The 17369-nt window shown below is 40.9% G+C and overlaps 1 protein-coding gene across 1 annotated transcript in view; it reads left to right on the top strand.

The window, feature by feature from the left end:
• Positions 1–1133: 1133 nt before the first annotated feature.
• Positions 1134–17369, top strand: part of SAMD3 (sterile alpha motif domain containing 3) — a 43161-nt gene continuing 26925 nt past the window's right edge. The window contains exons 1-3 of the mRNA XM_087865297.1: positions 1134–1320; positions 1999–2188; positions 5055–5162. Of these exons, the coding sequence (XP_087721423.1) occupies positions 1242–1320; positions 1999–2188; positions 5055–5162 (377 nt within the window). The 5' untranslated portion in view covers positions 1134–1241. The remainder of the gene's footprint in view (positions 1321–1998; positions 2189–5054; positions 5163–17369) is intronic.

The raw sequence follows: 17369 nt of genomic DNA, 5'->3' as shown, positions 1-17369 counted from the left end.
TGCTTAAAGATGAAAATGTTTTAAGTTTTTTCTGTTCCTCCCTGGTCCATTTAAAGTAATTTGGATTGAATTATAAAAAACAGGGAACGAGCTATTAAGAGAAATTTTAAAAATTACTTTTATACTTTTATACTTTTTTTTGAGTCTATTTATTTATTTGTCAGAGAGAGAGAGAAATCACAAAGACCAGGAGCAGCAGGCTGAGGGAGAAGCAGGCTTCCCAATGAGCAAGGAACGCCATGCAGGACTCGATCCCAGGACTCTGGGTTCATGACCTGAGCTGAAGGCAGACACTTAACCAACTGAGCAAGCCAGGCATCCTCGAAATTGATACACTTTTTAAAGTTTTCTAAGCAGTTGCAGAATAGTGGCAGGTAAAAATAACTGAGTAGTTGAAGAACATACCTTGCAAACTTTATATATACATCCTTCACTGCATGATTATTAACATATTTAATTATTTTCCTTTTTTAAATTTGCCCAACTAAATTCTTTTAAAGTTTTCAATCAACGTGCTTCTTTTTCCTAGTTACCAATCATAGTGCTGCTTAATAAAGTTCTAGTACTGGATAGAATATATAAGGGTATTAATGAAAAGAAGGAAAGAAACATTCAGATTCTCCTGAGAAATCTGGCTCCCACTTTCTCCTCTTGTTAAACCAAAGTAATCAGAAGCCTGACAAGCTCTTTCCGAGCTGGGAGCCACAAGGGGTTAAACAGTCTTGGTTTACTAAGTATCTCTGTCAGGCTTTTATCTGATCCTTCCTCCCTTCCTCCCCTGCCCACCCCTTTTGTAAATGTCAACCACTTCCTGATGAGCCTAGTAGTGGTGAATTTCACACCTTTCTTTTCTTTGTGAAGAGACCTGGGTGTTAATGGTACAGGATTGGGTACCATTGTACGGCTTTGGCTGTCTGTTAGTAAAGCTGAGGGATGCCTGTGGGAAAAAAGTAGGAGCAGGTGAAGAAATTCAAGAAATGAGACTAGGAAATAGGTTCAAACCAGCCTTGTTTTTAAAAAGAGTATTTGTTTTATTAGCAACTTTTAGATGTGTATTCGGGAAAGAGTAATCTTAAAGAAGCTTTGTATTGAGAGTCTCAAAGAGTCTGGCAAAGGGAGGAGCTGAGATTAGAGAGCTGATTGGAAAAAAAAATAAAAATAAAAGTACAACAATCAGAGAGAAAAACTGAAGAATCCTTCTCTGACCTTTTATTCTACAGGTGTATTCACAGGACACAGCCATGGAAACTTGGTCAGTTGATGAGGTCTGCAGTTGGTTGGTGGAGAAAAACTTAGGAGAGCTAGTTCATAGGTTTCAAGGTGAGTTGCTTACACTTTGAAAAAATATGAATGGAGCAGCCTAGATATGGAGTTGCCTCTGTTACCGATAATTGATTACTCTTGCTGCCTAATGCATGCGAATGTGGATGCGGAGTTGGGGGAACTTCCTTTCTTTACTGACTGTGGCAAAGTTTGCATCTGACCTCACATCCAGAGGAGGATGTAATATTCGAAAAAGAACTGAAATAAAGCAAAGTAGTCAGAGCTAGTCAAAATACATCTCTGGCTCTTTGCATTTGATACCGCTTTTGTCCTTAAAGAATGCAGCATGAGTTCTGTTCAGTGCTGGATTTGCAAGTTTTGCATATTGCCTGGGAGTTACTATTAAGGACGATTTTCTGAGAAACCTTTTTTTCTTATAAAGATAACGCCTCTTACAGAGCATCGGGAGGGGGGAGGCCTTGGCGGGGAAGCAAAAAGTTTCATTGTGACTCCATGTTCTGATACTTTGCTAGGAGCAGAGCCCCGTTGGGAGTGATGGGAATTAGGGTTCTCTCTTTGTCAAAAAAAGAGAGAATTGTATAACTTCAGAGGACAAGTTTAGATGATCCTTTCAACACCAGAAATGACTTTTCCTGTTCAGAATGTTGTGTGTGCGGTGCTTTACCAGGCAAGCATGTAGAGCCTTTTTTTTTTTTTTCTTTTTTCTTTTCCCAGAGGAAGAAGTAAGTGGGGCCGCTCTTCTAGCTCTTAATGATCGGATGGTTCAGCAACTGGTAAAGAAAATTGGGCACCAGGCTGTTCTGATGGATTTAATTAAAAAATATAAGCAGAAGAGTCCAAGACTGGAGTCCCTTGGAAGCCCTAGAGAAACAGCCCCTCTCGCTCAGGGAGGAGCAGCCCTGGAGTAAGTGTGTTCCTGAATGGCCTTAGTTTTGATGCGGTGCTTTCCTGATGATGCTATAACATGACATGGGGGGGGAGGCTCTTTGAAAACTGTGACCGTTTGCAGCAAAGTGTGTACAGTATTTCTAATACCTGCATTAAGGGCACTCTTGCAAAGTTTTATGAATCAGGATACATCTTCTTCTTTTTTTTTTTTAATGCACTGCTTTTTAAACACTGACTCCAATCGTTAGGGAAGCCTCTGAACTGGGATTTACCACATAGAAAGCTCTGGAGTAAGTGGTTCGAGTGTACATAGAACACAGGTGCAAATGGACTCCTGCAGCTTCGGTCTTTTTAAAATCAGGTTTTAGGAAAGGCATCTTTCGCCGCTTCTTTGCTTTCCCCCAAAACGGTTCATTTATTTATGTATTTATTTATTTGCCAAGAATTTCTTATAGTAACTAGTTTATATTCTCCTTTAGAGGCTTTTGCAGTATAATTTGCTAAAGACTCTTGCCACAGTGAGTTTTCTAATTTCTCAGGGGTGTTCTTAGAATACTGAATGCTATGATCACATCCCACAAAAATTATGTAGAAAAATCTGTGGTGCCTTTGAGGTTGAGGGATGGTTTTGTTTGTTTTCTTATCACCGACTTCTGCAATGGAAAGGAGCGATTGCAGGAATTACAAAATTAAAATGTTCGCTTCACAAATCTATACCTCAGGATCATTTCAAGCATTCTGACTTGTTTTTTTTCCCATACTTGAGACGTTTTGCTATGTTTCTAGGGTTAAATAATTGCTGCAGACCAATTACTCATTAGTTTTTAAAGTAAGATTATGATGTTTGATGAAATTCATTCTATGTCTTAGTTTTTCAGATTAAACCTATAATAATATATATTGCTGTCTTGCTCTTTGAGAAGCAATGGAATTTTAGAGAGACTTGGCCTAAGGAATTTCATTTCTAGAATATTTGGATATTTGGAACATGGAGGGGGACAGGTGGTCTTGAAGGAGTGGTCCGTGGTTGGCCAGGAGATGCTACTGTCTTACTTCTTTGAAGGATTTCTTCTAAACATTGTTTTGACATGTCCATGTAAAATCACACTCTTCAGTATGTGACTTTTGATGAAGTTCCCGTTGCGTGCTTTTACTCCTTTCCAGCAAAGGGTGGGTGTGAACCTCAAATAGCATTCAAAGTAATTTCCCAGCATTCTTGGATGAGTTGGACTTCTGAGTTGGAAGTTCCCTTCAGTTGACTGGAATCTTGATATTGCCTTGGGCACGGCTTAGAAGGAAACAGACAGCCTTGTTTCCACTGCAGATCAGTTTACAGTGTTCTCCAGTAAATGAGAGCTAGCTGGACTGCCAGGAAATCTGGGCTTCATTCCTGGTTCTACCACTGCCTTGGATTGATTATGGTAAATGTTGACGTTCCTGTTGCTTCATCTGTAGGTTGCGAAAAGTAATACAGTACCTAACTTCATGTTAATTCACACTGAAGTTGGTTGTATCATAATCTTTGAGAAAATCTTTCCTCCTTCAAAGTAGTCTCATGTTAAATATTAAACTTCGCTACCCTGGTGAAGAAAGCCATTTTCAAGTGTAGCCAAGACTTAGAATTTTGGTAGTTCAGGGATTTATGAGTGGGGGCTTTTCACTCTACCCAGTGAGTAGCTTATTCACTTTAAGGATTAGTTAAATTAATCTGGTACAAAGGCACAGCTGCAGGTGGGGTTATGGGTTATACTTGGCTTAAGTGCTTATTGGCTGTATTTGCTTATTGTCAAATATATTGTCATGTGACAAATATATTTTCACATGGGAAAATGATAATGGAAAGAGGCATGAGAATATGCTATTTAATTAGACCCTTTCAGGAAGTGCTGACTAAAGATAGGAAACTGGGTGTAGTACCAAGAACCCTGAAGCTAGGTATCAAAACACTTGACTCAAACCTCTGCTCTGATGATAGCCACTCATCTAACCTTGGAGATTTGCTTGGCTTTTTTTTAGTTGCAACTGCAAAATGAAGTCGGTAGACTACATGATGCTTAAGACTCCTTCTCAAGAGTCGATAATGGCATTCTAGATCAGAGATTGCAGATGGGTTTCAACTTGAGTGCAGGTTTCTTTTAATGGCTAATGGTTGCCTAGGATGTTATTTTGAAAAGTATTTGTAGGCCACATCTGGACAGGATATTTGGCATTCGATTGGGACTTCAGCAAATCACAGGGCTATGTAATAGGTAGGAGTATTTGCAGTTGCTTTTTGGTGGTTGTTCTTGCTGGAGCTCGTAAAGAAATCCCAGGCCAGAAAGTCAGAAGACTGAGGTCAACTCCTGGCATTGCTACTAGGAGCCTGAGGTTGTGAGCAACTTGCTTTTCCTTCTGGGCTCCAGTTGCACTAGTTGTGAAGTGAGGGAGTTAGTGGACTGTGGTTCTACAGGTATTAGACTCCACAGATAATAAAAGTCCCCCCAGAATGGCAGGAGTGGAGAAGGATCTGATAAAGAGTTAATGACTATGCTTTTTGGCAGATTAGAGATATTAACCAATAAAGATACATTCTATTATCACCGTCATCTCAAAGAGGAAAGGATGGCCATAACACCATTTATAATACAACTGATGGGTGCAAACAGCATTGTGAACAGGCATCAGTCTACCTCCTGGCCTATATGAACCACTGTGTGAGATGACTCCAACGTATCCTCTTTTTTTTCAGTTCCCTTAGTTGTAACCTGAACGTGGAGATGGAAGGCGGACACTGATTATGGTGTCACTATGGGCTGTCTTCTACCCTCAGAGCTGCCATGAAAGTCAACAGTTGTGGCTCCTGTTGAATAGCTCTTAACCCAACTCTTCTTTCTTGGTGACAGAGATGAACAGTCCCCTAGTCCAGCCAACTGTGGGAAGCAGACGCCATCTTTCTATGCAGCGGAAACCCTTAATAATGGACGGATTGACCAAAGAGTACTGAAACAGAGGTGGGGTTGCTAACTTCTAAACATTTTAAAGCCAAATGATAATATTTTGTCTTCATTTTTTTAATGAGATTTCATGTGTTTAAATGCATTTCTAAAGTGGGCACCTTTTGTTTTCCTTGAAGGGAATCTTTTATCAAGTGATGACGAGATTTGGTAAAAGATGAAGATTAAAACTTGTGATCTTTAAATTGGACAAGTGAAGTTTTGGGATGATATTGGGCATCTTTCAAGTACATGTTAAGGGGAAAGAGGATTTCTCTGTTATAAACTGTCAGGGGTGATTGGCAGTAGCCACAAAAATGGCATTTATTCAGTGAATAGTGTCCCAGAGAGTCTGCCTTTTGTGGAGTTTTTGCTTTTGTTTTGTGTTTTGTAGTTGTGGTTGTTTTAACTTGACTGTTCCAGATGGAGACCCTGCTTTGGTCAACATTTCCTTGTATTTCTACACTAGAATTTACATGGTATAGTATTTCCATATATGGGCTACATTGGAACAAAGAGAAACTATAAACCTGGAGAAGTAGACCCAGGAATAGGAAAGTCAGACAAAGTCCTGAGGGCAGTTGTAGGTAAGGTGTAGTACAGAGTCATGGTGGCCTACACGGCATTTCCCGGTCATCCGGCCTGTGTGGTTCACGCATCAGTCATGATGCTTATGGTTTTCCGTCATCCACCATCAAACGCTTTCTTTAAATGTACTGTCATTGAAAGGAGACGTCAACTGTCCTAGGAGAATCATCAGGCAATAGTCAAGCCAGGGTGGGGCCCTTTATAGTTTTCATAAAACTTTCACATTACCATCTCATTTAGTCCACAGCAGTCCTGCAAGGTGGGCAGTATTTTCTCTGTTTGGTAAATGAGTGAAACTGAGATTTAGAGAATCCAAGAGGCTTCTGGTGAGTTTTCCCGAATATGCCGCTCTCACTTCAGGCTTCATCTACTGCCATCAGGGCAGGATCCCAGGGGACTAAGGGCAGTAGGCTCAGGGCCCAGCAACCCCTCAAAGTCAGGAAAAAGCTGCACTTTTGATCAGAAGCTCTTGCAAAATAGGCTTTGGATCTGGGCTGTCCTCTCTGTCCTCTTTCCTTCTTCACCATCTTCAACCTTGCACCCCTGCACCCCTGGGCATAAAGGCTCCAGCTCCTGAGGATCTCTCGGTGTTAGACCCCATTTTCCTTGATACTGTTGCCTTCTGTTTGGGGAGGTGAACAAGAGGGTGGAAGGCAGTGACCAAGGTGAGACTTAGTCCTGATCGTCTTCCTGGTCTGAACTACGGTTCAGGAAATGTAAATCCATGTTAATGATGGCTTCATTCCCCTGCTTTCTGCTCATGGGTGTCTGTTGATTTCAAATGTTTTCCTTTGATGTGCTCTGGATGTATGGAATAAGCCAGGAGTTCTCAACTATTCCTTCCATCAGCTTCAGCTTCCAGAAGTAACCAGTCCCTTCTATATCTGTTCCGATGTGAGTAGAGAGAGGAAGAGCGATGATAAGTCCCCATGGCCCGACCCTAGAACCACTGTGAATCAGTATCCAAATCTGCACAGTGAGAATAATAACGATGATACTTTCTTCATGGTGCTTTTGTGGGGACCATTATCTAAAAATGGACAATGCCTGCAGAGTGCTGAGCACAGTGGAAGCCCGTGGAAAGCGTTCAGTGCACTGCAGTCACCGCTCCAGGAGCACTATTCCAGGTAGTCGTCCCACTTTCCGTGGACTTTTCTCTCCCTACTTGCTGCAGGGGAGATGAGGCTGCTGCCTTCAATGAGTTCTGGAGGTCTTTTCTCTTTTCTAAGCCTTCTTCTTCTTCTTCTTTTTTTTTTTAAGAGCAAGAGTACGAGTGGGGTGGGGGGGGGTAGGTAGGGGCAGAGGGAGAGGGAGAATCTTAAGTAGACTCCACGCTGAACGTGGAGCCTGATGCAGGGCTCGATCGCCCTATGTCGAGATCATGACCTGAGCCAAAATCAAGAGTCAGACACTTCACTGACTGAGCCATCCAGGTGCCCCTCTCTTTTCTAAGCCTTCGGATGATATTTCATCCTCATAATGGTTCTGTGATACCTGCAGGGAAGGATTATTATTGCCATTTTTTTCACGTGGCTGGTTAAAGGAACACCTCTGGGCCTCGTGGTGTATCTCATTCTTCATAGCGCTTGGCACGGGGGAGAAAAAAATGGAGCTGGTTGGAAAAGGAGAGAAATAGGAGGGTTTGGAAACCAGAGTGACACAATGCAGGTGTCTTTGGTGATAAGTGACACATGCTCTTGACTGAGTTGCTTAAATGCCCTTCCTTGATGGAAGGATTATGAGGACCCATCTTCAACATGCGCTGGTGACCCTTTGGAAAGAGATTTTTTTTTTTTTTTTTTGCAATGGCATCCCTTGGTTTTCATTTACTCTATTTGCTTCCCTTTTAGTGCTTAATAAGGCATAAAATCAAATAAAGAGGTAGAGGTTTCCTAAATGTTACTTAGAAACACTTCACTTAAACTTTAAGTATATGTGTACAGATGTTTTGCTTCTCCCTTTGGGCATAATTATAAATTAGTCATGGTTTCATGCATATTTAAAAATTATCTTAATGATTTTTGTCGTTGGTCTACATTTCCTTGGAAATGCAGCATGATCTTACCCGTCTGCCTGTGCTCAGGAAGGCAAACGTCAGCTGGTCCCCACTTGATGTCTTGTTCGCAGGCACGAACACATACGCAGCTCAGATAAGGGGCGCGGTAGTCATCTGCGCATCTTATCCAGCGCATAATAGAGGGAGGCTCAGTGAAGTGCACCAAAGACCGTAGGGGTGGTGACAGTGGAGCAAGGATCCCTCCGTGGGAAATGCAGGGGTCCACCATCTCCCACCACAAGGTATCTAGAATAGCTATACCTAAAGGACCTGAGCTTTGGAAGTGCTGCATTGTAACCCTAGTCCTTAACCGGAGATTTCCCAGAGTCCACAAACACAGTAAATGCTACGAGTCCTACAGTGAGAACACCCATGGAACTTTGCTGGACCCAAAGTTCTTTCTCCCGGGTAACATCTATTAACATTACAAAACACACCTCGGGAAATACTGACTTAAAGATTTCTTTTCTTTTCTTTCTTTTTTTTTTTTTTTTTGACTTAAAGATTTCTTACCTAAACCAGGATGAACTCATTTGTTTCACATGTAAATATTTACTGAATGCTGATTCTGAGCCAGGCCCTGGTGTCAGCACTGAGGATAGAGTAGCAAACGAAGCCGACCGAACTTCCTACCCCACGTTATAATGGGGGAGAAAAATAGCAAATAAATGTGATGTTCCATTATGATAGATTTAAGTGCTATGAAGATCACTAATGCAAAGAAAAGAGGAAGGGGGATAGAGAGTGAACAGCGCCCGTGTGTGTGTGTGTGTGTGTGTGTGTGTGTGTGTGTGAGCGTTCAGGGGGGTTCTATTTCAGATGGCATTTTCAGGGAAGTCTTTTGACTTGGACTAGGTGATGCTTAAGCACAGACCCAGATGAAGTGAGGACTACTGGCTCACTAAGCTAGGACGGAAATTTCCTTCGGGGGAGGATAGCCGTGGGCCCAGCCAAACAGGAACCGCAGAATCAGGGGAAATTGGGCTGAGAAAACTTGATAAATAATTCTCTGACTCTTGCGCATTCCCATTAAATCTAATATAAAGTCTTTAAAGATCTAAAGTAAGCTTGAATTCTAATCTGTTTTCCCCCTTTGTGTTCAGTGCAAAAGTTACTGAATACATCCCATGAGCTAGGTGTGATTTAGACTGTGGGGGAGGGGAGTGGGGGTATTTTAGTCCTCACGCAGGGGACCTCTGAGTCTCGGAGACAAGACAGGTATGTCAGCTGACAACTGCCATGTGGGAAAGAGATGTAGAAGCAGAAAGGCGCAGGGCACACACATAGCACAGAAGAGAAAGAACTAAGACTTTCAAGGAACCGAGTATAGAGAAAGCCTCTGGGGAGATACTTCACAAAAGCTAGGGATTTTCAAAGATGATTAGAAATTCAGCTAATGGAAAACAGGGCAGGAAAGGAAAAGGACATTCACAGCCAAGCAAACAGCATGTGCTAGAAGTTTCTGGATTTTTGTATGTCCGTCAATACCAAGAGGAATTGAGCAATGGGAAGACATAAAATATTTATTTATTTTAGGCTTCGCTTTGTGATCAGTCGGAGCCGCAAAGGCTGCTGGGTCTTGAATCTCACACTGGCAGCCAAAGACAGGGAGAATTTGAGAGGAGTCTGTCTGTCTGTGCTACAGCACATGCCTGATGCCATCCACATCTCTACCCCCTGTTTATGTCTGATTATGTGTTCACACATGCACTTCAGGGACTAAATTCCTCTGGAAGCCCGACAGTTTAAATGGCAGATGTGAAAGCCCGCAGCTATAAAACATAAATTAAAAGCAAACATCAAAATGCTGAGAATGTGGAGCAAACATTTTCTGAATTAGTGGTGGGGACCATCAGTTCCAGCAACAGAAGAGCATTTCTTTCACGGTCCAGGCGCGTCTTGCAGTGACGTTGTTCCCTGTTTTCAGAGGTCCCACCTCACCTTGTTCATTGGCATGTATCTCTTTCCTGAGCTTTTCCAGACTTCTTGTTCGCCTTGTTTTCTTAGCAGTGGAAAGTCTTGCTGAGCTAAAGTAAAGCAGGCAATTACCAGAGCACTGGCATGTAACACAGAGCGACACTTCTGTGTGACTTGTAGTCTGGTAAAGTGTGATCACTATTTTGAAGAGACATATTATAACATCCTTTTCTTTTCTAGGTGAAGATGACAGTGAATTCTTTACACAAATGTTTTTTGGGGGAGGAGGAGGTGTATTTGACCATTTGGTAATTCTCCACAGCCACAGTCTAATTTTTATATACGTTTTGTGTCTACGGAGGACTTTGCTCCAATCCCAGATCTGCATCTCTAGGATTTGAGTCCCACGGGATTTCGTATCTCAAACGTAAGGACTTATGGGGCCCTTCTTTTTGCTGGCACATTGGCTTGATGCCTTGCTAGTCAATGGTTCCTTTGAGACAGGTGGGCGATTTTTAAGGTAACAGGACTCTCCTTTTGGAAACATGTCCATTTTATGTGTGAAAACACATGTGTATGGAACAGAAGACCATCTTTATCTGTCATAGAATATTACATTGAATATTCTCTATCTCTCAAATGTTCCTAAATCTTTTACAACATTTTTGTTACAAACTGTTCCACTCAACGATTCACAGGAAATCAAAGTAGATAAGGAGGCAAGACTTAGCTGAGTACCCATGGCGCCAACACAGGACTAGGCCATGTTGGGGGGGGTGCAGACAAGGAAGTCCACCTGAAAGCCAGAAGAGTGGAGGAGAGGCTACCTGAAGAGAGGGCTTAAGATGAGCCTAGAAGAACAAGGGGAAACTTCAGGCGTTCTGGGTGAGAGAAGCAACTGCTGATACATGTGTAGTGTGTTCTGGAGATACAGAAGTCTTGATTTTTGGCTGGATCTGAGAATTCACATTGGATAATAGTTGGTGATAAGACAGCACAGAATTGGACCATATTATGGATGGTTCTAATTATTATGATGATGAATTCAAATTTGGGATGTTCAGAAGTTATACACCATGAATTTTATTTTTGTTCACAGAATCTAAAAACCTTATCACCTGCTTTATTTGTGGAGATGTACAAAGGGAGAATGAGAAAATTTCCTTGAACAGAAGAGTCACCTAACTTAGAAGCAACAGTTTTGGACTCAAGATGTTTTAATTCGTAAAGAAACACTGAAGCTTTCTGGTCTAGAGGTTCAAGAGTTTATATTCTCCCTAAAGCAAGAGTATCTGCTTTCAGGGGGATAAAATAGCTGCCAATACTCAGTAGCTCTAAATGGGGTTTTATTGCAGGGAACAATTCCAGGTTTTTCCTTCCAAACATGCGTTTTTACATTCAAATCTGTTAATAAATCATAGTTATTTTCCTCTTCTTGGAGAGTTCCAGGAACCCAAAAGGCTGATAATTCAAGGATGGGCCTGGCTCAGACCTTCCCTTAGAAATAGGCAATGGTAACTCTATTCTCAGGGAGACCAGATCCTGAAAATGCTATTGTTCAAAGAGATGAACATAGTACACTGGGTCACCGACGGCCTGTCTACCGTATTCAATGCTAGGGACGAAGAATCCTGAATCACCCATGTCACTCAATGTATGGGTTACACTGTAAGGAAACAGGAAGAGTATCACGCCTACAACAATTGGGAAAAGGGTGAAGTTTGCATGATGAATCACAAAAGGCAAAACAGCTAGTATGGGCAGGTGTTGAAGATGAAGTTTCAGCTTTCCCATACGCTTGGTCTTTAAACTATGGGACTTTCAGATTTGCAGCAAAATTTTCACATTGGCTTCTGTCTAATCCCAACAATCTTTCAGTACCTGAGGTATTTTTAATTCTTTTACAGACAGGGAATAGTTTCAAGAAATGCTGGATTCTTGGGTATTTGGATTGCACAATGATACATGAGGTCCAGTTATCAGATCACATAAGCCCAGAGACAGCTGACCTTCTCTATAGACTTCAGTCACTATGACAGTTGTCAGTCACAGACAGACAACCAGTGAGTGGTCCTTCAGAATAAACTGCTTCAAAAGACAAGAGTTGAAGTGATAGTCCAAGGATTCATCAAATTAGGGCAAAATTTGTTATATAATTAGGACAAATGTAGGAGGCCAGCAGTAGCCTTCTCTCCATGTGATATGCTGCTTTTCCAGCTCTGTTTTGTGTTTGAATACCTTGTTTGTCTTCTCTCTGGAGATAGTTTTCTTATGAATATTCCTCCTGGGCATCCATTTTTATTATGATGACAGGGCAACTGGGTGCTAGGAAGAGCTTCTCCATAGGAACCTGGGAGCCTGGCAAGCTACAGAGAGATGTTACTTTTGAATAGCACCGCTGACAGCTTCTTAACGGGTCCGGACCTCAGATGGTCAGTTGGCATAGTCTGCTATGGTCATTCAATTAGACCGGGAGCCATGGGCCTAGAACCTGAGTTGCTTCTTTCTCTTGGGCATGGTTACTATGTCAAGTAAGACTGGTGTAGTATACTGGGTCCCGGGCTATGTCTTGGGTCAAGGAGTAACCTGGAAGCCATTAACCAGTTCCAGCTGGCTGCTCCCCTGACATGATGATATCAGTGTTTATGTAAAATTAGATAGAAGATCAAGGGGAGGAGGTTTTATGGCTATCTATGGGGATAAAATATGACGACACGGAATTTAAAAAATGAACCATTACTGTATTGAGAAGACAATCTCTTTTCTCCTTATTTTTTGGATTGGATTATTTCTATTGCTCTGCCTTCAAGCTCACTGACTCTTCTCTATATAATGTCAATTCTACTGTTAAATCCTATTTAGTACATTTTTTTAATTTCAAATTTTGTGATGTCCTATTATTTTAATCACACTAGCATATTTTCCTTTAAGTCACTGAACATTGTTATACAGCTGTTTTAAAGTCCTCATAGACATCTGGGTCATCTCAGCATCACACTCTATTAATTGTTTTCATTCTTGAGAAAGGGTCACACTTTTCTGGGATTTTTGTTTATGTTACATAATTTTGGATTGTATCTTAGACATTGTGAATGTCACAGTGTGGAAACTCTTGATTCTGTACTATTTACCAGAAGAGTGTTGATTATTGGTTAGTTTGTTTTAGCAAAACAACAAAATTGGTTGGAATTGAACTGAAAACTGTCTTGGAGATCAGCTCAAATCCAAGTTTAGTTCTCTTATTCTTAGTTGGGCTATGCACATGTGTGGTTCTAGACCAGCCAAAGATTTGGACAGTTTATACATCAATTTTGTAGTTCCCTCTTATTAGCCATCTCCTTTCGAGGATTTTCTTCCTCTTTCCGGAGAGAAGGTTGCCCAAACTCTGCCCGCTAATTTGGTAGTCCAGAAAGACTGCAGGTTTTCTCCTCGGGTTTTCAGCAGCACTCTGAGGCCTGCCTTCAGGCCAAAAGTCATAAAAAGGAAACTCGTTCCATGTCTTCCCTTTTCTTCCCAGTGTAGATTCTCTTCAGAATCTGCCTGCTTTTTTTCTACTTTCTGGTGTTTTTGGATAATTTTGTTTGATTGCTTGTTTTTGTATCTCGTCAATGCTAATAGTTATTATTCAGGGAGTGGTTTGTCCAGTGTGAACTAATTAGGCCGTTCGAGAAGCAGAACTCTGCTAGTCAACTATCAAAGTAGTCCGCATTGAGTTATGAATGCCTGGATAAATGAACAATGGAGAGAAGTAGGCAAATGCAAGAGATAAGATATAGAGAAATGTTCATGATGCCCAGATGTAAAGAATTAAGAACACTGAAGTGTTAAGTCTGAGTTGCTAAGAGAAAGAAACACAATGATAGACACACGGAAATTGGAATGGTATCTTAGCTCAGCTGCCATAATAAAATAGACCGGTGGTTTAAACAACAAAAATTTATTTCTTACATTCTGGAGGCCAGGAAGTCCAAGATCAAGGTGCCAGCCAATTTGGTTTCTGGTGAGAGCTTTTTTCCTGGCTTACAAATGGCCAATACAATGGAGAAAGAGAAAGTGCTCTCTGATGCCTCTTCTTATAAGGATGCAGGTCCTATATATCAGGGGCTTATTTTACCTTAATTATTTTTATAAAGGTCCTATCTCCTACTACAGCCCCATTGGGGATTGCGGCTCCAACACAGGAACGTTGGTGGGGGAGACACAAGTCAGTCTATAGCAAATGGAAAACTGGCTCTGAAATGAAAAGATTATAAATTATTTTAGACATGTTGAGTATGAAATGAATAATGTACAAATTGTTGGAGATGGAGGATGAGGCATGGAAAAGAGACGATTATTGATGATTTATAATCCTTTAACAGGTAGCTCAGAGCTGAGGCCATGGGGGATGGATGAGCTGCATGAGGGAGAAAGCATAGATCTGAGGATTAAGAAGGCAAAGACCAAGCCATGTGCAAACTCTCACAGAAGATAAAGATGAATAAGTCAGCAAATAGAACAAATGAGTTCTTGGAGAGATAGAGGGGAGGCAAGTAAAACAGTGTGTAGAAAAATGAGAAAGAAAAGAGGGCTGTGCAAAAGTGGTCAATTGTGCTACATGTGGTCAGAAAGGTCTTGAAAAAGGCCAGTGTTAAAAGGCCCCAGATCTGTAAATCAGGAAATCATTATTGACTTTTGAGGAGGTGGTCTTAGAAAGTGATTGGGAAGAGATTAATGTGCAAGAGATTAAGGAAAGGCAGGATGGGAGTGACATGAGGGACATATTTGGAGCGTAGATGGTGAGTTGGTTTACCAGGCTAGCGAATGCAGTGAGGAGCCACTGAAATGTTTATAATATTGTTGAGACCAAATTGAATTCAGCCATGTGCAGATAACCACTCCTTTCAGCTGACCACGGTCATCCTTTCAGCAGCCATTGTGCACTAACTCTACTAAAGCAAAATCATCTATGCTGGAGATTAAAGAAATAGTCTCTGCTCCCGTGTTAACACATATGCTCTTCTGCTCACTGCAAAGGCTCAGCCTTGGTCTTCTGTGCATTGAAATCTTTCCTCAGAAAGCTGGAGCTTAATCTGACCTGTTCTTAATAGAGCCATCTTCCTTACCCGAGGTGAGCCCCCTACTGTCTGCAAAATTAGATGATTTTTCACTCTAATTGAAGTAGTGAGAGCACTGGGTCTTGTATGCAACTAATGAACCACTAAATTCTACCTCTGAAACTAATAATACAGTATATGTTAATTAAATTCAATTTAAATAAAAAATTTAAAAATAATTAAGAAAATAAATATAAGAGAACTACAAAAAAGTTAGACACAGTTTCAGAATCAATGAACTTTTTCATGAGAACCTCAGCTCATGATTTCTTTAAACTAGTGCATATTGCAATAATGACTCTGCCATTTAGCAGGTGGGTCAACTTTATTATAAGTTTTTTTATTACAAATATAAACTCTACATACAAACTGAGTATTTCGTTCAGTAGACTTTTGATTCAGTTAGACTGGGATCAATCCTAGCCCTTCACATTGTCTTCAAAGCTCTCCAGTTGATTTTATTGGATACCCAGGATTGAGATCCATCGGCTTGGTGGTCTGTTGTTTCGTGGTATTTTGTTGAAGAGCACTGGCACTGAGGTGGGAACCAGAATGTTAGGGTCCTCTCAGTTTAGGGTTGCTTTCTGCTCCCTGCCCTTGCTGTAGGGGGACTTCTATTGGTGTTCTGCTCAACTCCACCTCAATAACGGTAAGGTGAATAATCTTAACCTCACAGTAAAGATTTTTTTTGGATCCAATGCAAATACCATTTTATGGATGGGAAATGACTGTGCCTACAGTCATCTGCTTCCAGATTAGAGTGTATTTTAAATTTCTGATGAGTGCCTTTACTTGTGTCATATTTGTTTGGACTTGTGTTAGTTAGCATAACTGTGTTACCCTCACTTCCAGAATACCTTGTTAAATTGCATTAATGTAAAGAAAAAAATTTGATGCTTCTGATTTTGCGTAATGATGCTATTAAAGGGAAAATGGAATAGATGGGATAGTGAACTTTGATGGAGCTTGGTATGTGTCTAGCTACATTTAGGAGTTTGACAAAAATTATGCTATATAGTCCTTACCCTTATTTTGAGAAGTGACATATAGGAAAATATATAGAAAAAGAAGGTAAAAGTTGCACGAAGTCCTATCTGATGGCATGGAAATACTCAAGTTACCCATTGATGCAGTACTAAATAAGAGATAGCAACCTCAAAAGCCTAAAGGCATCATACAGCTAATTTAGCCGCTACAAACTTCTGTAGAAAAGGAGATAAAATGTACTGAAACCAAGTTTAACACCTGCGCAGTTATAGCACCTTTTAAAAACATTGGGAAAGCACAAAACACAGCGAACAAAACTTGCCTTACTTTACACCCTTGGTCTGAGTGGGTACAGGATAGATCACGGGTGAAAGAAACAAGTTAATACGCTAGGAAAGGACATCGGGATTATAGAAGACGAATTGGCATACGGTAGACCCCCAGTAACTATTGGTTGAAAGATGCAGTGAAATGAGAGAAACATGCTGGAAGTAGTTTGGGCTGAAGCACAAATTTCATCTGGGAATTGCCTGTTGCTTCCTTGGATCAAGTATTAAATTATCCATGTGCTTCTTTTAGCCAGGACATATTTTCCACACTGAGATTGGACTGCAAAACGGGGAATAAAAGAGAGAGCTTATCATGAACAGAGAGGAGAGCGCTTTCTCCTCTTTTCCTTTATTCCCCATGTTTCATTTGCCTCATGCACTCTTATAATATATGACCTCAGATTCAAAAGGAAGCCTGGCCTTTCGAAACTCATCAGAATTTTGTTTGGACGATGAAGGAGTCCATGGGAGGGCCAGAAAATAAACCTACTCAGGCTAATTCAGGAAGTCCTTCTGTTCTTTGTCTTCTGCTTGGCTTGCTGCTACTCCTGCACTTCCGTTCCAAGGCAAGCCTGTCGCCGCTGGTAACTTGTTGGGGAATTTTACCATAGATTCTTCTTCTTACCCACTTGATGATCAGTTACTAACTTTGAGGTTTTCAAGTGGTTCTGATATTTAAATCTATAAATAGCTTTATTGTGGTATCATTTACATAACATAAAATTCATCTATTTAAAATAGCTCAGTCAATTTTGGCAGATTTATACAGGTGCGCAACTACCATCACAGTCCATTTTGGAATGCTTCCAGCCCCCTGAGTAACTCCCTTGCACCCCTTTGCAGTCAGTCCCGGCTCTAATCTCCAGCCCCAGGCAAACACTGATCGGCTTGATTTGCTTTCTGTGGCTATAGTTTTCTGGAGTCTTTTTTAGAGACGCCAACTGAATGTAAGTATCTGATATGTACTTTTAATTTAGAAACTCAGTTTACCTTATTAAAATGGTCAAACACCAACTAAATTAAGTGGATCTTGTATTTCACTATAAACAGTAAGAGAGTAAATCAATTAGAAGAATTTTCTTAATCAGGTGCTGAGACTTTAATTGTATGCCTTATTTGCTTTTCTGAGCTGCAACTTACTCTGTTTTGCTGGCTATCTTGTTCAGTTTTGAGCTATGCATTTCATATTACCTCTTCAAGATGTAGGAATCAATCTTCTTTCCAACGTTAGGATTTATTCCCCAGTCAATTT

The sequence above is a fragment of the Ursus americanus genome, chromosome 11 (assembly GCF_024610735.1).
Source record: "Ursus americanus isolate L20-20 chromosome 11, mUrsAme1.1.p, whole genome shotgun sequence".
In the NCBI taxonomy this organism is placed as follows: domain Eukaryota; kingdom Metazoa; phylum Chordata; class Mammalia; order Carnivora; family Ursidae; genus Ursus; species Ursus americanus.
The sequence above is the reverse complement of the archived record's forward strand: the minus strand, read 5'-3'. Positions and strand labels throughout refer to the sequence as shown.